Genomic DNA, 18515 nt, shown 5'->3' on the forward strand with positions numbered 1-18515 from the left:
GAGCATGTTTAGGATGCTCTGGATCGACGTGTACGACAGCGTGTTCCAGTTCCCGCCAATATCCAGCAACTTCGCACAGACTTTGAAGAGGAGTGGGACAACATTCCACAGGCCACAATCAACAGCCTGATCAACTCTATGCAAAGGAGATGTGTCGCACAACATGAGGCAAATGGTGGTCACACCAGATACTGACTGGTTTTCTGAATCATGCCGGTACCTTTTTTTTAAGGTATCTGTGACCAACAGATGCATATCTGTATTCCCAGTCTTGAAATCCATAGATTAGGGCCTAATTAATGTATTTAAATTGACTGATTTCCTTATGAACTGTAACTCAGTAAATTCTTTGAAATTGTTGCATGTTGCTTTTATATTTTGGTTCAGTGTAATAATTTTGTAAACTGCGCAAATGTAGTTTTTATTTGGAGGCATTTTCATGGGCATGGGCTCTAAAGACCTGTCTGGGAACACGCTAGAAGTTACGGTGTAAATACTTCAGTGCGGGTTTGGTTGAATTACCCAATACTGAAATTCCAAACATTGCCGATCTACAGCATCATTGCAGGTATAGTGGTGGTAATTAGTGTGAAGCTTATAGCAATGACGCGAAACAGAGTCATGGAGGACATGGGAATAAAGCTACACTTTTTGATAGTCAATAAATACGACAGCTTGACGGGTTTAATGTTACTACTACAGACGCTTTCTATGTAGAGGGCATGCAGGCTACCAGTTTGCCAATGAGGAAATAGCTTGTCAATTAATTCACTGTGCGAAAATCACGTGCCAAGAGGTTATCTTGGATGTCATTGGTTTACTGTATGGGCGCCGCTGTTGTCGTATTTGGGTGGAGTGATTGACTTGATTCGACCAAATACATTTAGGCTACGCAATCAAAAGTGGTGGGAGTTTGACCCCCTCTCACTGTTTGTGCCCTCTGAAAACCTTGAGATTTCAAGGAATTGTGTGGGTTAGCCTACATTTAACAGAATGGAAGCATACATACGATTTTCGCGCAGTATGGCCATTTTGGAGACCATTTGGCTGTTATAAAGATGTAAAAGGTTTCCGTATTGCTTTATTCGTTTTCCATCTTCTGCGCTTCAATGACCAAGCTAGTTGACCGTGGTGCGCAATTCTCCGCGCTTGGCGTTGGAATACCAAGACAACATGAACCCGGGGGCAACGACCTTCGGTTAGGGATCAGCCCGTATGGAGAGACCTCTCACTTCGCAGACTTCAATCTCATTGCCGCGTGTCAAGACATTGCCCCCGCAAAGAAGTCCCAGTTGATTGCCAAAGTCTCTGGATACGCAGCTGCGCTAGGAAGCCGCTACGGAGGGCACTTCGGTTCACATGGATACACAGCTATCGACTCCAGGAATTTTACGTTCACCTATCGCACTCCAGACATTATCGATTCCGCAGCAAGAGATACTCGGCACGGATTTTTCAGCCGCACCTCAACAGGAAGTGTGCGAATTCCCCCAAGTATCTCTGAAAACCCAGCGCACACTCTCTTTTCATCTATAGGCGAACAGAGCGCATCCCCAAATGGATACATGGCGAATAGCAGGGCGCATTTGGGTACACAGAGAGACATATACGTGGGAGCAGATCCGCATCAACCCGTCTCCATCCCGCATTTCAGTGATACCCAGCTCCACTTTGATCACAATGTGGATATGGGCATGAGAGTGACAACACAGAATGGTCACTGTGCTTTCTTTCGATACATGCGACAGCCCTCTAAGCAGGACGTCACTTGTAAATGGATAGATGAGAATCAGACGAATCAACCCCAAAAAACGTGCGGCAACATGTTTTGCTCCATGTTCGAGCTGGTTACGCACGTCTCCATGGATCACGTCGGCGGTCCAGACCAGGGTCTGCATACTTGCTTTTGGGAGGATTGTCCGAGATTAGGCAAATCTTTTAAAGCAAAGTATAAATTAGTCAACCACATTCGTGTACACACTGGAGAAAAGCCATTCAATTGTCCGTTTCATGGCTGTGGAAAAATGTTTGCCAGGTCGGAAAACTTGAAAATACATAAAAGGATTCATACAGGTAATGAGCCTCCATACATGCTATCAAACCAACCGGCCTAACACACAATATTTCATGGTTTATTTAAACATGGTTGAAGTTACAATGCTCTCTCTGTTTAAGACTGCTATGGGTCCAACTTTGGCCAATTACACGTCAATAGGCCTATCCAAATGCAATTTTGACGCACAACACATTACAATTTGTGAACTTAATTTCTATGTTAAAATTAGGCTACACATTTTCTTTGGCAGGTGAGAAGCCCTTCAAATGCGAATTCGAAGGCTGCGACAGGCGGTTCGCAAATAGCAGCGACCGAAAAAAACACATGCACGTTCATACCTCAGACAAGCCATACATCTGCAAGGTATGCAACAAGGCCTACACTCATCCCAGCTCTCTGAGGAAACACTCGAAGGTAAGCCATATTTTCTGGAGAATGAATGCAAATGTACCGGTACCTGCCTAAATACAGGAAACACCAACCTAGTGTAAATAGGGCGTTAGGCCACCGCGAGCCAGAACAGCTTACATTACCCTAAGCATGATGAGATGAAAATTGCTTAATTAACTCAGGAACCACACCTGTGTGGAAGCAACTGCTTTCAATATACTTTTTATCCCTCATTTACTCAAGTGTTTCCTTTATTTTGGCAGTTACCTATAGGCATATGACCTAGAAATCACCTTTCTGCGTTGTTATTTATAATTTAAAAAAACACACAACAGATTACAAAAACAACTGAAGGACTACATAGGCGGTTTAATTTTTTGGGGGGGATCAATCAAAAAATACAGTTTTAAATTATCAAATGTACAATAAATGTTCTCACTTAGCAGGTTCACAAATCTCAAACCTCGGGGAACTCTCCAACGGGAACTTCTGGATATGAGTGGTCCACGCCACCAGCTCCGTGTAGACCTACATCCTCAACCATCGAAGACTCGACAAAAACATCCATGCTGCTGGTCAAGTCAATATTTAAAGAGGATCTCTCAACCAAATTGGTTGAATGGTACGTTTGAAATGGTTAACTGTCCAAGTGGGAACACTACAACTTCTATAGAATTAGGAACACAGGCCTATAGGCCTACGTTTGCCAAGTTTTCAACAAAGGTACAGAAAACACAGGGTATAGGCCTATGCATTGCCTTAGTGTTACGCTTTAAAGGCCCCATCATAAAATGATGATCAATTGCAATACTTTTGGAGTGATCTTTATTCTGTATCTTCCCAAATGTTGGGAAAAGTCTTATCCTTGGAATAGCCTACATAATTACTATTTAACAGGCGAAAATGTGACCCACACAAAGCCTTTAAATTAATAGATAGGCCTCCAAATAAGCCTATAGGCTACTGATAAAAAACAAATAAATTAAACGTGATGAAAGACAAAAAGATACGAAATGAATAAGAAAAAGCAAAATAAACCTATAGAAACTAAGTGTATAAAAAGAAAGAAGGAAAGCAGATGACAGAGGAAATGTATTAATACATAGAGTACAAGGACAGTATAGGCCTATTTGCATGTTAATAGGCTAGTGCTAGCCGATTTGAGCTCTTTTGTCAGAATCTGTTTTAAGACAGAAAAAGATAGGTCTACTGTGGTCGACATTCCATGTCGCCCTTTGAAAACAACAATATAAAAATGAATTGCTTAAAATATACCGTTTATAATATCATTTATTTAATTGTGTTTTTGTTGGAATTTATTATGTTGGTGTATACATTTGCGAGAATAAATAAATCAAATAAAAATTATATTTCTATTATATTCATAAGAGGCATGCAACTTCAGTCAACTTTAATAAGAAACATGTTTATGGACAATTTATACGATGTTGAGTCTAATAACTTAGATAAGATCCATTTGTATAGATGTTTAGGCGTTTATTTTTTTGATGTTGGGAGTGGTAGCCTACCTTTTGCTAAATGAGTCACAAGATCCAGCATTTGAGGACAAAGCAAAAGTTGACAACCCATTACTGCCCCCAAGACACAAAATAATCTGAAAGTGTTCAGTTGAACATCAAGTGAAAAATTGTAAATACATCTGGTAGAGGCTTATGTTGTTCGATTTAAATACATCTGGTAGAGGCCAATGTTGTTCAGTTCGATTTAAATACATCTGGTAGAGGCCTATGTTGTTCGATTTAAATACATCTGGTAGAGGCCAATGTTGTTCAGTTCGATTTAAATACATCTGGTAGAGGCCTATGTTGTTCGATTTAAATACATCTGGTAGAGGCCAATGTTGTTCAGTTAGATTTAAATATATCTGGTAGAGGCCTATGTTGTTCGATTTAAATAAATCTGGTAGAGGCCAATGTTGTTCAGTTCGATTTAAATACATCTGGAATAGGCCTATGTTGTTCAGTTCTATTTAAATACATCTGGTAGAAGCCTATGTTCAGTTTGTCAAACTAGCATCAGATTCAGACTCAAGTAGGCATCTGTTGTTTTAAAAATTAAATGAAAGCTAAATGTAAACTACCATAGAACAAGGCAAAAGTTTAATAATAACAGGAAGCATAAAATAAATTACATAAATCTGACCTTTAAAAAAATAATAATTGTGTCCTTTAATTCATGGCTCGTTGATTTGATGGAATGGATTCTATTGGTGCAGTGTATCCCAAATGGCCAATAAATTGGTAAGACTTTAATTTTGTTTTTCCCTGTTTATTTATTATGATGCTGTACATTGTGTATATATGTACATTCATCTGCTCTCAATATAGCCTATGAGATGTCATCTGTTTAGCAAATTAACAAATTGTGTTGAAATACCTGGATATCCTTTATCAGATTAATAGAATGAATGCATTCTGACAATGAGCACGGGAGCAGAGAGAACCGATATTTAAATCCATGCACTGCACCATTCATGTATTATCTATTGCAGGTGTTTATTTTACTGTTGGCATTGAATTGGCACACAACTCTTACTCACCTCTTTAACCTACCCTTCAGTTCTATTCGTATAGATCTGCTGGCTTAGCTGGCAGTACGTTCTAAGAGGATCAACCCATATAAGCAGTTTCGAACGGCCCTTTGTCACGCAATTGTCTGCCATCGTTGAGGGGGTCTAGTCGTGTTGATTTTTAAGGATAGCCAGGCTGTGCCAATGTCAACAGACTTCCTGTCGGTTCTACGTTTTGGGGCACAACCTCACAAATATAAAATGTGTACTCAGTAATATCACACCAATTTCACAAGCGACTGAGTAATCATGGTTGCCACATATTTGATTTCGATTTTTTGATTTCCAAAATGCCCCCATATCTTCATCTTCCCTGTTCTCCTCATTCCTCTTCACCATAATAATCCTCATTGCCCTCCATGGCACTGTTCTGAGGAGACTCCTGTCATAGGAGAGGAGCGGTCAGCCATGGTGGTGGTGGTGGTGAAGGTTGTGGTGACAGGCTTGAGGCTGCAGTAATTGTGCCCCTGCTGAGGTGCTGGCCTGTCTTGGATCAGGGCTCAGCAGGAGGGGGGCCCCGGCCCTGCAACCATGGAAACAGGCAGGGGAGGAGGAGGAGGTGAGGGGCCTAACCAGTCACAGATTAAGACCTCCTACTGGCTCTTCTCTCATCCCTCGTACTCACTCAACTGAACAAAAATGAATCTTCCACCTCTTTGGAAAATTTGGTAGAGGAGAAACTGATGAACAAACATGAAATTCCATCTACAGTTGAGGCTGATGAGGAGAGTAGGGAAGTAAAGGTACGTAGCATTCACAAAACCGTTTATAGTCGACTATTAGTTGATTCTCTGAAGAGAGATGAGAAAGAGAAACTGTTTGTACAACATTATAGGTCCTCATCATTCATCAAAAATGTCGCTCCGCTTTTCTGATTCCAAAGTATTTATTTTCTCTGTGTGTGTGTGTGTGTGTGTGTGTGTGTGTGTGTGTGTGTGTGTGCGCGCGCGTGCATTTGTGTCTACTCCCCTTCATTACTTTTCATCTTATTTTCAGGAGTCTCTCCTTTCAGTGCCAGGCCAAGCCTCCAGGCTAGTAGGGTACACATCTACCCCTGACCACCCACCTGCTGGGCTCAGTGCACTGGCCCAATCTATTACTCTCTCCCCCCTACATCCCAGTCCCCTCCCTCCATCCCGGTCCCCTCCCTCCATCCCGGTCCCCTCCCTCCATCCCAGTCCCCTCCCTCCATCCCAGTCCCCTCCCTCTATCCCAGTCCCCTCCCTCCAGTCCCCTCCCTCCATCCCAGTCCCCTCCCTCTACAGACATTTGCTTTGGTCCCTATTTTTATCCACTTTCCTATCTTCACATCTGGGTCATTTTGGACAGATATATTAGCTATTGCTATATTATAAATCAAATCAAATCAAATCAAATCAAATCAAATTTTATTGGTCACATGCGCCGAATACAACAGGTGCAGACATTACAGTGAAATGCTTACTTACAGCCCTTAACCAACAGTGCATTTATTTTAAACAAAAAAAGTAAGAATAAAACAACAACAAAAAAGTGTTGAGAAAAAAAGAGCAGAAGTAAAAAATAAAGTGACAGTAGGGAGGCTATATATACAATAGAATAAAGTGACAGTAGGGAGGCTATATATACAGGGGGGTACCGTTGCATAGTCAATGTGCGGGGGCACCGGCTAGTTGAGGTAATATGTACATGTGGGTAGAGTTAAAGTGACTATGCATAAATACTTAACAGAGTAGCAGCAGCGTAAAAAGGATGGGGTGGGGGGGCAGTGCAAATAGTCCGGGTAGCCATGATTAGCTGTTCAGGAGTCTTATGGCTTGGGGGTAGAAGCTGTTGAGAAGTCTTTTGGACCTAGACTTGGCACTCCGGTACCGCTTGCCGTGCGGTAGCAGAGAGAACAGTCTATGACTAGGGTGACTGGAGTCTTTGACAATTTTGAGGGCCTTCCTCTGACACCGCCTGGTATAGAGGTCCTGGATGGCAGGGAGCTTTGCCCCAGTGATGTACTGGGCCGTACGCACTACCCTCTGTAGTGCCTTGCGGTCAGAGGCCAAGCAGTTGCCATACCAGGCCAGTTGCCATATAAGCCCCCTCGTATAGTAGATGCATGCAGAAAGAAGAGGAAGAATCAACTTCACAGGACTTCAAAAGGGGGCAGATACATCATGAATCACATAGGTTTGAAGTGGGTCATGTATAGATGGGATTCCAGCTTTTGTCAAATGTATCTTTAAATGTATATATTTTTTTGGTGCATTTTAGCTAACCCTTTCCTAACCTGCCACGTTTATTCTCCTAACCTGCTGTGTAAGTTCTCCTAAACCTGCTACGAGAAGTCAATTCTGACAAAAGCTGAAACCCTTCTAGCCATGACCTTAGAAGTGGTTTACCTCTGCTAGTGGAATTCCATTGTGTGAGGTGTGGTTCATTGAAGCGATAAAAGCCCATTGGGGCTCATAGTGCCATCTAGTGGTGAAGAGGAGATGTAGCAGGCAGCCTTTCAGCAGGGTGATGGTCCAAATATTTACATTTACATTTTTAGTCATTTAGCAAATGCTCTTATCCAGAGCGACTTACAGTTAGTGAGTGCATACATTTTTTCATACAAATAATACTGAATCTTCCTTTACATTATGTTTGTAAAACATGTTTATTAAACAGGTCACTACATCAATCATAACCTAATGTCAAAGTGTAACAATGTTCATAGATAAAGAAAAGGTTAGGAGCCTATCAGAGCCTCTTAATAATGTGACAACCATCAACATGAATATCGGGAGCATTGTGAATGTTACTGTGTTTGAACATGCGTACACAAAAAGGCATCCAATTTATAGTTACATATGAAAGAGAGAACCCATGATGAATAAGGGGTTTTTGTCTCATAATCTACACCGGAAAACTGCTATCAAGTTCTGCAGACACATCAATTCACCGACCGCTTGATACAAAGATTATACAGTGGGGAAAAAAAGTATTTAGTCAGCCACCAATTGTGCAAGTTCTCCCACTTAAAAAGATGAGAGGCCTGTAATTTTCATCATAGGTACACGTCAACTATGACAGACAAATTGAGCATTTTTTCCCCAGAAAATCACATTGTAGGATTTTTAATGAATTTATTTGCAAATTATGGTGGAAAATAAGTATTTGGTCACCTACAAACAAGCAAGATTTCTGGCTCTCACAGACCTGTAACTTCTTCTTTAAGAGGCTCCTCTGTCCTCCACTCGTTACCTGTATTAATGGCACCTGTTTGAACTTGTTATCAGTATAAAAGACACCTGTCCACAACCTCAAACAGTCACACTCCAAACTCTACTATGGCCAAGACCAAAGAGCTGTCAAAGGACACCAGAAACAAAATTGTAGACCTGCACTAGGCTGGGAAGACTGAATCTGCAATAGGTAAGCAGCTTGGTTTGAAGAAATCAACTGTGGGAGCAATTATTAGGAAATGGAAGACATACAAGACCACTGATAATCTCCCTCTTTATTTTTTACATTTTAGTCATTTTTAGCAGACACTCTTATCCAGAGTGCATACATTATTTTTATTTTGTTTTTCATACTGGCCCCCCGCGGGAATCGAACCCACAACCATGGCATTGCAAACGCCATGCTCTACCAACTGAGCTACATCCCTGCCAATTGTGCGCCACCCCATGGGTCTCCCGGTCGCGGCCGGCTATGACAGAGCCTGGATTCGAACCAGGATCTCTAGTGGCACAGCTAGCACTGCGATGCAGTGCCTTAGACCACTGCGCCACTCGGGAGACCACTGATAATCTCCCTCGATCTGGGGCACCACGCAAGATCTCACCCCGTGGGGTCAAAATGATCACAAGAACGGTGAGCAAAAATCCCAGAACCACACGGGGGGACCTAGTGAATGACCTGCAGAGAGCTGGGACCAAAGTAACAAAGCCTACCATCAGTAACACACTACGCCGCCAGGGACTCAAATCCTGCAGTGCCAGACGTGTCCCCCTGCTTAAGCCAGTACATGTCCAGGCCCGTCTGAAGTTTGCTAGTGTGCATTTGGATGATCCAGAAGAGGATTGGGAGAATGTCAGATGAAACCAAAATATAACTTTTTGGTAAAAACTCAACTCGTCATGTTTGGAGGACAAAGAATGCTGAGTTGCATCCAAAGAACACCATACCTACTGTGAAGCATGGGGGTGGAAACATCATGCTTTGGGGCTGTTTTTCTGCAAAGGGACCAGGACGACTGATCCGTGTAAAGGAAAGAATGAATGGGGCCATGTATCGTGAGATTTTGAGTGAAAACCTCCTTCCATCAGCAAGGGCATTGAAGATGAAACGTGGCTGGGTCTTTCAGCATGACAATGATCCCAAACACACCGCCCGGGCAACGAAGGAGTGGCTTCGTAAGAAGCATTTCAAGGTCCTGGAGTGGCCTAGCCAGTTTCCAGATCTCAACCCCATAGAAAATCTTTGGAGGGAGTTGAAAGTCCGTGTTGCCCAGCGACAGCCCCAAAACATCACTGCTCTAGAGGAGATCTGCATGGAGGAATGGGCCAAAATACCAGCAACAGTGTGTGAAAACCTTGTGAAGACTTACAGAAAACGTTTGACCTGCAACGTTTGACATTGCCAACAAAGGGTATATAACAAAGTATTGAGAAACTTTTGTTATTGACCAAATACTTATTTTCCACCATAATTTGCAAATAAATTCATTAAAAATCCTACAATGTGATTTTCTGGAATTTCTTTTCTCATTTTGTCTGTCATAGTTGACGTGTACCTATGATGAAAATTACAGGCCTCTCTAATCTTTTTAAGTGGGAGAACTTGCACAATTGGTGGCTGACTAAATACTTTCCCCCCCCACTGTATATAAGAGATCTTACATCTGGTGGTACATGGGGCTGGGCTTACTAAGATAGATGAATGTTTTTATCTATACAGACTTCAATATAGGCCATTGTTACAGCAGGCTGCCATCTTGTGGCCGAACAGCACACACTCAACCACAGGGTGAAGGAAAAGGTTGCTGCACTATAAATGACCGAGTATTTACATATCCAGGTGACAAATAACACAATCTAATGAAAAGAGAGATAATTTGGTATCTCCAGTTTGCAGCAGCATAGATAACTTCCTCTATCATTTCATTTTGCAGTGTGAGCACCATGTGTTTTGGCTCTTATGAGCTGGGGAGTGGACTCTTTCTCAAGGGGTGTAGTGCACAACCAGGAGGACCAGGTCAGGTTTCTCTCTCTGCTGGCCACATGTCTGAGTCTTAGAGGAGGTCCCACTGCCGTCCAGAGGCTTGCGTGTACCAGGGAATGTGACAGGCTCCTTTCGGGCTGGGGAGTTGCCATTAGGGCCAAACACTCGGCTGCTGGGCAGGGTGTGGAGGGTGTGGCTGCCTGCTGGTTCTGACCCACAGCTCATGAAGGCCAGGAAGCACCTGTAGAACTGGCACACATGATATCATCAATGCGTACACTGTGTAATAAATGTTTCCATTTCCATATCAAATCACAATGGCCAGTGTCCCACTGATAAGCCGTTACCTGGTTGTTTAAAAGCCCATATATGATAGGGTTGAGAAAAGTGCTACTTTTGGCGAGGATGGAGGGGACGATGCTTGTGGTGGGGCTGACCAGGCCAACCTGTCCGAAAGTGGCCAGCAGAGCCACCACCCCGTAGGGCATCCAGCAGAGCAGGTAGCAGGACACCATGGAGACAACCATCACCAACACATGGGTCTCCCGCCGCTGTGCAGACGACTGGTTGATTTTGGCTACCTGAGGAGATAAGACATTTTATTCAAGTTACTTACACTGACGGATGTCAGTCCTCACTACCATCTGGAAAAGGTCATTAACATTCTCAGCGGTCAGGTTTAGGTTATAGTAACAGCAGTGTAAAGGCCGCCTCATGATTTCGGTATATCAGGGAATGAACACATAAAACATGCTTATTTAATGTTTATGCAGGGTAATCATATAACCATTACACAGACAGTCATAGGGTGTGAGATTTCCACCTAAAAACAGGCATAGAAGCTAGAGGCCATGGTTAATAATGGCTAACGGGTGGTGGCCAAACCCCCATGGAATAGGCTTGAGTCCTGATATCGAATAGTTAAATGATAGAAAACAACACTGATTCTGAGATGGATGTGCATCAGTCCCCATCGTAAAGTAAAACTAAATGATAATTGATTTACTCCTTGAGGTCTATACATATTCTGTTTGCCCACTTAAGAAATTATGATGTCATGACCTCTAATGTTTTTCTGCATGAGTATTCTTATGTATTTCCATGTAATCCATTAATAATTTGATATACTGCATGTAACTAATAGTTCTCCCTGCGTGGTAAACTATAGGTAATTATGATAATAGTGGGGTGGAGAAAACTTCTTGTTGACGGATGTAAAGCAATATTAGCCCCCATCAATTACAATTTAGAGTTCAATGTGTCAAATCGGAGGGCCTGTTGTCTGGACCTCTGGCAGTCTCTATGGGGGTGCCACAGGGTTCAATTCTCAGGCTAACTCTATTCTCTGTGTATATCAATGATTTCGCTCTTGCTGCTGGTGACGCTCGGATCCACCTCTATGCGGACGACACCATTTTGTATACATCTGGCCCTTCATTGGACACTGTGTTAACAAACCTCCAAACAAGCTTCAACGCCATACAACACTCCTTCCGTAGCCTCCAACTGCTCTTAAACACTAGTAAAACTAAATGCATGCTCTTCAACCGAACGCTGCTTGCACCCGCCCACCCGACTAGAATCACTACTCTCGGCGGGTCTGACCTAGAGTATGTGGACAACTACAAATACCTAGGTGTCTGGTTAGACTGTAAACTCTCCTTCCAGACTCACATTAAACATCTCCAATCAAAAGTTAGATCTAGAATCGGCTTCCTATTTCGCAACAAAGCCTCCTTCACTCATGCTGCCAAACATGCCCTCGTAAAACTGACTATCCTACTGATCCTTGACTTCGGCGATGTCATTTACAAAATAGCCTCCAACACTCTACTCAGCAAATTGGATGTAATATATCACAGTGCCATCCATTTTGTCACCAAAGCCCCATATATTACCCACCATTGTAACCTGTACGCTCTTGTTGGCTGGTCCTCACTACATATTCGTCGCCAAACCCACTGGCTCCAGGCCATCTATAAATCACTTCTAGGCAAATCCCCTCCTTATTTTAGCTCATTAGTCACCATAGCAACACCCACCCGTAGTATGCGCTCCAGCAGGTATATCTCACTGGTCATCCCCAAAGCCAACACCTCCTTTGGCCGCCATTCCTTCCAGTTCTCTGCTGCCAATGACTGGAACAAACTGCAAAAATCTCTGAAGCTGGAGATTCTTATCTCCCTCACTAACTTTAAGCAGCAGTTGTCAGAGCAGCTTACCGATCAATGCACCTGTACACAGCAATTCTGAAATTAGCCCACCCAACTACCTCATCCCCATATTGTTATTTATTTTTGCTAATTTGCACCCCAGTATCTCTATTTGCACATCATCTTTTGCACATCTATCATTCCAGTGTTAATACGAAATTGTAACTATTTTGCACTATGGCCTATTTATTGCCTTACCTCCATAATTTACTACATTTGCACACACTGTATATATATTTTCTGTTGTATTTTTGACTTTTTGTTTTGTTTACCCCATATGTAAGTCTGTGTTGTTGTTTTTATCGCACTGCTTTGCTTTATCTTGGCCAGGTCGCAGTTGTAAATGAGAACTTGTTCTCAACTGGCTTACCTGGTGAAATAAAGGTTAAATTAAAAAATTAAAAAAATTTAGCAACTCAGATGTGGAATACCTAGTAACTAATTTTGTCGCATTTTTCAAAAAATAAGAAAACATGTCTGAAACAGAGAAATCTGACTAAACTCAATCTCAACTTGATTATATACATGAAAAGTAGTCTCTCATCTTAATAATTGAACCACAAAAAATAGACGCACACTGGAGTGGAACAAGCCTTGACAACTGTGAAAGGAAATCAAACACAACGGGGGTAAATCAACAACCTCATGTCATTTAAACTTGTCAGCCACCTACAGTGCAGTCATTATTGAGTTCTACAGATTTTCTGAGAAAGTAAAGTTGTATTGAAGACCGCCTAATGCATAAAACCACAGTAGGTCTACAATGTATAAGCATAGCAAAACTGGTGCTCAAAATCATACCCAAGCGGCATGCATTTTTGGCCCAACACAAAGGAAATGTGTTCCTAAATGGCCACAGGGAATATCTACCTGAATGAAAGGAGAGTGAATAAAGACTTATTCGTTTATGTTAGGATATAGGACAGGCAATGTGGGTACTCCTCCGAGCGTTTGGTTTCAGAAGGGCCTTGAGAAATTCTGGTTACCATCAGAATGTCCTCTACGGCAGTTAGTCTTCTACAAAACACTCCTGATGTTGTCATGTCCTTGGTCCCTCTGACGTGGGTATAAAAACAAGGGAGCCAGTGGAACCATAGGTTGTCGTCATTAGTGACCAATGATAGACACATTCAATCTGGATTTTAAAAAAGAATCCCTGGGGTGATTCATTCATGAGACCTATACGAACTGTAGCCACCAAGACCGAGGTTGCGTCAGCATCTGTCTCAGTCAAACTCAGCTCTCCCCCATCTCCGCCCAACCTTCCGCCACAAGGCGAAGGCCACAACCACACAGTCAAATTTTAGTTAAGGTTGGAAAACCTGACCTCTCTGGGCATCTTTTTCCCTGGAGGAAAGACAGACGGTGTCATTGCCACAACCGCTGTTACTCATCATCTATATATATTTCACTAAAATGTGTGAGAGTCAAGCATTCTTTATGTTTTGATTTGTTTATGTCCCAAATGTCCCACTATTGCAGTAGTGGAAAGGTGGACTAGCCAGCCTGCCTCACCTTCAGAGTGAGGACTGCCAGCTGGCAGAACTGAGCATTAATGATGTTGGCCCACTAGAATTTCACAGCTGTCCCAACATGATAAATGGTTTCAGTGGACAATGTGTGGTTCAAGGATTTCTTGCTAATATGTTTAACTAAGGTCTGCTATACAAACATTGCGACATTTCCACTTTCTTTAATATTTCACCATAACATGTGGAATCTATTCATTCTGCTGTGATCACACAGTCCTAAAGGCTGCATAGTTTAGTTTATAATTTTTTTAATTAACAAAACACATTACGAGGTGTGCCAAAATGCCATTCAGTGACACATCAGAGACATGATATGAAAGAGTGCGTAAGTGCTGCCTTTCAACGACAGTTTAAAAAAAACGTATTTGTGCTGCCTTGATCGTAACCAATTTTCTACATATGTCAGGCAGCAAGCTGAAGCACTCTGAGCAGTCTTTTGGGAGCGGTCTAGGACAGGGCCATGGCAGATTGATGGCTCTCTGGAGAGGGAGATGAAATATGCTTTTTTGAGAGACTGATGCTGCCATCAGAGAGGGGTGAAGATGTTTACTCAAAGCTATGAAAACTCTTGTGTGACAAACAGTCGAGTGACATAATCAACCTTGACATGATTATCCTTGTGGCCATTGTCATCTTAGCATGCAAGCATGCCCACCATCATCATCAAAATACACACCGTGATGAAAATAATCAGTACAGTGTTGACCAATGACACTGACTCACCCCATGGATGGCAAAGAGGATCTTTCCATAGCAGAAGATCATGAGCAGCAGGGGAAGTAGGAGGCAGAAGATGAAGAGGCAGGTGACATAGGAGATGTTCCTAGAAGAGCGCTGGTGCCACTGCACTGAGCATATGGTGCCTGGGCCCTCGGGACCGTAGCTGCCCCAGCCAAAGAAAGGTGGCACCGTCCACACCAAGGAGTAGAGCCAGGCACCTGCGATGGCAAGCCAGGCCTTCTTGTAGTCAGATGGGTCAGCCTTTGTGTAACACAATATCGTGGAGTAGCGCTCGTAGGAGAGAATTGCCAGGGATACTAGAGAAACAATGCCTGCACAGAGAAATGGGTGGAGGTAGAGTGGTAGATGTGGTGAGCATAATGCAAAACTCTTCCTGTGGACTTCATCAAACATATAGGCTATACAATACATTGTCCAGAATGTCTAGATACAGTACATTACCAGTTGACCATTACAATGCATGTGGCACACGCATTCATATGCTTGAACATAGAGGAAGTAAATGTTTTCACATTGCAATCCATAACTCATACCCTTGTACTCTAAAACCTGTAATATAAATGACACACTGTCTCCAGACACTTTAACCAAGGTGACAGTTTGTATAGTGTTGAGCTATGGACAAAATACAGTGTAAACTTAGGCCTACATAACAACAAAATGCCAAAATTCATCAAGAAAGACTGTTTTGACTCAAAGACATTTGACCCAAAATACAGTATGTCTCTTTACCAGTCAAACTGACTGTAGTGTGTCTCAAAGATCAAAACTGTTCTTTGCTTATTATGCTGTTATGTTAATTCACCATCCATCATATTCAAGACTACATGTAGCGTCTCTCACACAAGGCAGAGAGCATGGCGTGAGGGGACCTGTTGAAACATGAGATGATGTACGTTTCTTCCTCGGATTCCAGTCTCTCTAAAACGAACAGGATAGGAAGCTTATAGGTCATCAAGTCAACTCACCAAAAAGCGAGTTGGCGAAACCGTACCACTTGCACCCGTGGGCTCCAATGAGCCATCTACCATAGAGGCTCGCGGCAAAACTAAAGGGAGTTCCGAAGATACACACCAGCATGTCGCTCACGCTGATGTTGATCAGGATGAGGTTGATGGGTGTCCTCAGCACCTGAAACCGCGCAAAGACGAGAAGGACGAATAAATTGCTGAGGAATCCTAACAGGAAAATGACACCGAGAAACACGGCTACCACTGTGTGCCCTGTCCTACTGAGTTCGGACTGCTCTTTGGACACGAGAGTGTCGCGGACACTGTCATTAGCGCTGAGGTTCGTCCTGGAGCTGTCCTCCGTGCTGAAATTGAAGTTGCCGCTCTCAACAACCATGGTATCACTTGCTGAGTTGGTGGCGGTGGACGAGTAATTTCAAGGGGCTGGGGGAGAATTGTTCTGGATCTCTCACTCACACGTTGTCAGTGCAAACATGGGCAATGAATATCAGAGTAGCCTGCAGATTTCAGTTTCCCCTGCTCTCGCTTGCAGCTCTACAGATGTAGGCTCTTAATTTGATCACTCTTTTGTTGCTGAGAATTTTCCTGCACAGAAGGAAATGCAAACTTATAGTGTATTCAAGGTTTAAAAAGGCTTCTAAAGTTTGTAATATCCACTTTAAAATGTCAGACTTGATTTGCCCTAACGAAAAATGTAACCCCTACAAAAAAGATGACCAGGCTATCTATCAACGAAACGCCCCCAGAGGGCTCAACACCAACTCTTTATTTATCTCACTGTCCCATTGGGAGTTGTCTTCGTTTTAACTGAATACCATGCTACACAAAGAAGAGGGCGTCACTCTAAAATACACTGAACCAAAATATAAATGCAACATGCAACAATTTCAAAGATTTGACTGAGTTACAGTTCATATAAGGATATCAGTCAATTGAAATAAATTCATTAGACCCTAATCTATGGATTTCACATGACTAGGAATACAGATATGCATCTGCTGGTCACAGATACCTTTAAAAAAAGGTAGGGGCGTGGATCAGAAAACCAGTCAGTATCTGGTGTGACCACCATTTGCCTCATGCAGGGCAACATATCTCCTTCATATAGAGTTGATCAGGCTGTTTATTGTGGCCCGTGGAATGTTGTCCCACTCCCCTTTAATGGTAGTGCGAAGTTGCTGGATATTGGTGGGAACTGGAACACGCTGTCGTACACGTCGATCCAGAGCAAACAAAACATGCTCAATGGGTGACATGTCTGGTGAGTAGGCTGATTTTCAGCTTCCAGGAATTGTGTACAGATCCTTGCGACATGGGACCATGCATTATCATGCTGAAACATGAGGTGATGGTGGCGGATGAATGGCACGACAATGGGCCTCTGGATCTCGTCATGGTATCTCTGTGCATTCAAATTGCCATCGATAAAATGCAATTGTGTTCATTGTCCGTAGCTTATGCCTGCCCATACCATAACCCCACCGCCACCATGGGGCACTCTGTTCACAACGTTGACACCAGCAAACCGCTCGCCCACACAATGCCATACACTCTGTCAGCCATCTGCCCGGTACAGTTGAAACCGGGATTCATCCGTGAAGAGCACACTTCTCCAGCGTGCCAGTGGCCATCGAAGGTGAGCATTTGCCCACTGAAATCGGTTACGATGCCGAACTGCAGTCAGGTCAAGACCCCAGTGAGGACGACGAGCATGTAGATGAGCTTCCCTGAGACGGTTTCTGACAGTTTGTGTAGAAATTATTCGGTTGTGCAAACCCACAGTTTCATCAGCTGTCCGGGTGTCTGGTCTCACACGATCCTGCAGGTGAAGAAGCTGGATGTGGAGGTCCTGGGCTGGCGTGGTTACACGTGGTCTGCGGTTGTGAGACCGGTTGGACTTGCTGCCAAACTCTCAAAAACGACATTGGAGGCAGCTTATGGTAGAGAAATGAACATTCAATTATCTGGTAACTGCTCTGGTGGACTTTCCTGCATTCAGCATGCCAATTGCACGCTCCCTCATAACTTGAGACATTTGTGGCATTGTGTTGTGTGACAAACCTGCACATTTTAGAATGGCCTTTTATTGTCCCCAGCACAAGGTGCACATGTGTGTAATGATCATGCTGTTTAATCAGCTTCTTGATATGCCACACCTGTCAGGTGGATGGATTATCTTGGCAAAGGAGAAAAAAAGCAGACTATTGCACTAATGCACAGAGAGTGTATTATTACCATGAGCCATGAGTCATGACGAAATACAAGATGTTCTGTTGAGTGGCTAATATCCTATTATTCACAACCTGCACACTTGTATATGTCATGCTGTTCACAGTCAGATAATGTTACACCTATGTTCCTCTAAATAATGAAATAGCTGCATGCATGAAGATTTGTGGCCCCAAGGCTTTTATTTGAATGGAACTTTTCTTCCTGTGGTTGAAGAAAGAGGCATCATCTGTCTGAAGTGCCATGATACTGTCCCATCTCAGGGGGCATCTCACGTTCCCCATACAGAGACACACTGCTTATCTAGTGACCATGTGGAATCTGATGCCAGCGCCTCTACATCAAAACAGAAAGCAAGACAATACACTTGAAATAGTCTGACTATCTCTTCTGGCTGTCAAGTAGAACTGCATTTCAGTGTAAACAGTACTGTTGTATCTCTAGCTTTGAGTATGTTGGTCATCTAAAGAGTAGAAAAAAAACACTTATTTCGAGAACCTGAGTGTGTGCAATGAGGATTCTCAAAAGCTTTTCAGATTGTTATCTGAGAGAAAGAACTTCTCTGAGCCATAACCCTCACAAGCTTGCCAGGGGGTTAGGATGTAACCCTTT

At 42.9% G+C, this 18515-nt stretch overlaps 2 protein-coding genes across 2 annotated transcripts; one reads left to right on the forward strand and one right to left on the reverse strand.

The window, feature by feature from the left end:
• Positions 1 to 1109: 1109 nt before the first annotated feature.
• Positions 1110 to 3090, forward strand: LOC311115265 (zinc finger protein ZIC 3-like; the record flags this gene model as incomplete). The annotated part of the gene is made up of 3 exons (XM_084190459.1): positions 1110 to 2073; positions 2307 to 2470; positions 2893 to 3090. 3 exons carry the CDS (start codon positions 1110 to 1112, stop codon positions 3076 to 3078), a joined length of 1314 nt encoding a protein of 437 aa, XP_084046585.1. The 3' UTR covers positions 3079 to 3090.
• A 7127-nt stretch (positions 3091 to 10217) lies between these two features.
• LOC311115263 (pinopsin-like) lies at positions 10218 to 16050 on the reverse strand (the record flags this gene model as incomplete). Its single annotated transcript, XM_084190457.1, has 4 exons — positions 10218 to 10466; positions 10565 to 10798; positions 14686 to 15014; positions 15672 to 16050. 4 exons carry the CDS (start codon positions 16048 to 16050, stop codon positions 10218 to 10220), a joined length of 1191 nt encoding a protein of 396 aa, XP_084046583.1.
• Between the last annotated feature and the right edge of the window lie 2465 nt (positions 16051 to 18515).

This window comes from Coregonus lavaretus, assembly GCF_964263955.1.
Source record: "Coregonus lavaretus genome assembly, contig: HAP1_SCAFFOLD_1879, whole genome shotgun sequence".
Taxonomy (NCBI): Eukaryota; Metazoa; Chordata; class Actinopteri; order Salmoniformes; family Salmonidae; genus Coregonus; species Coregonus lavaretus.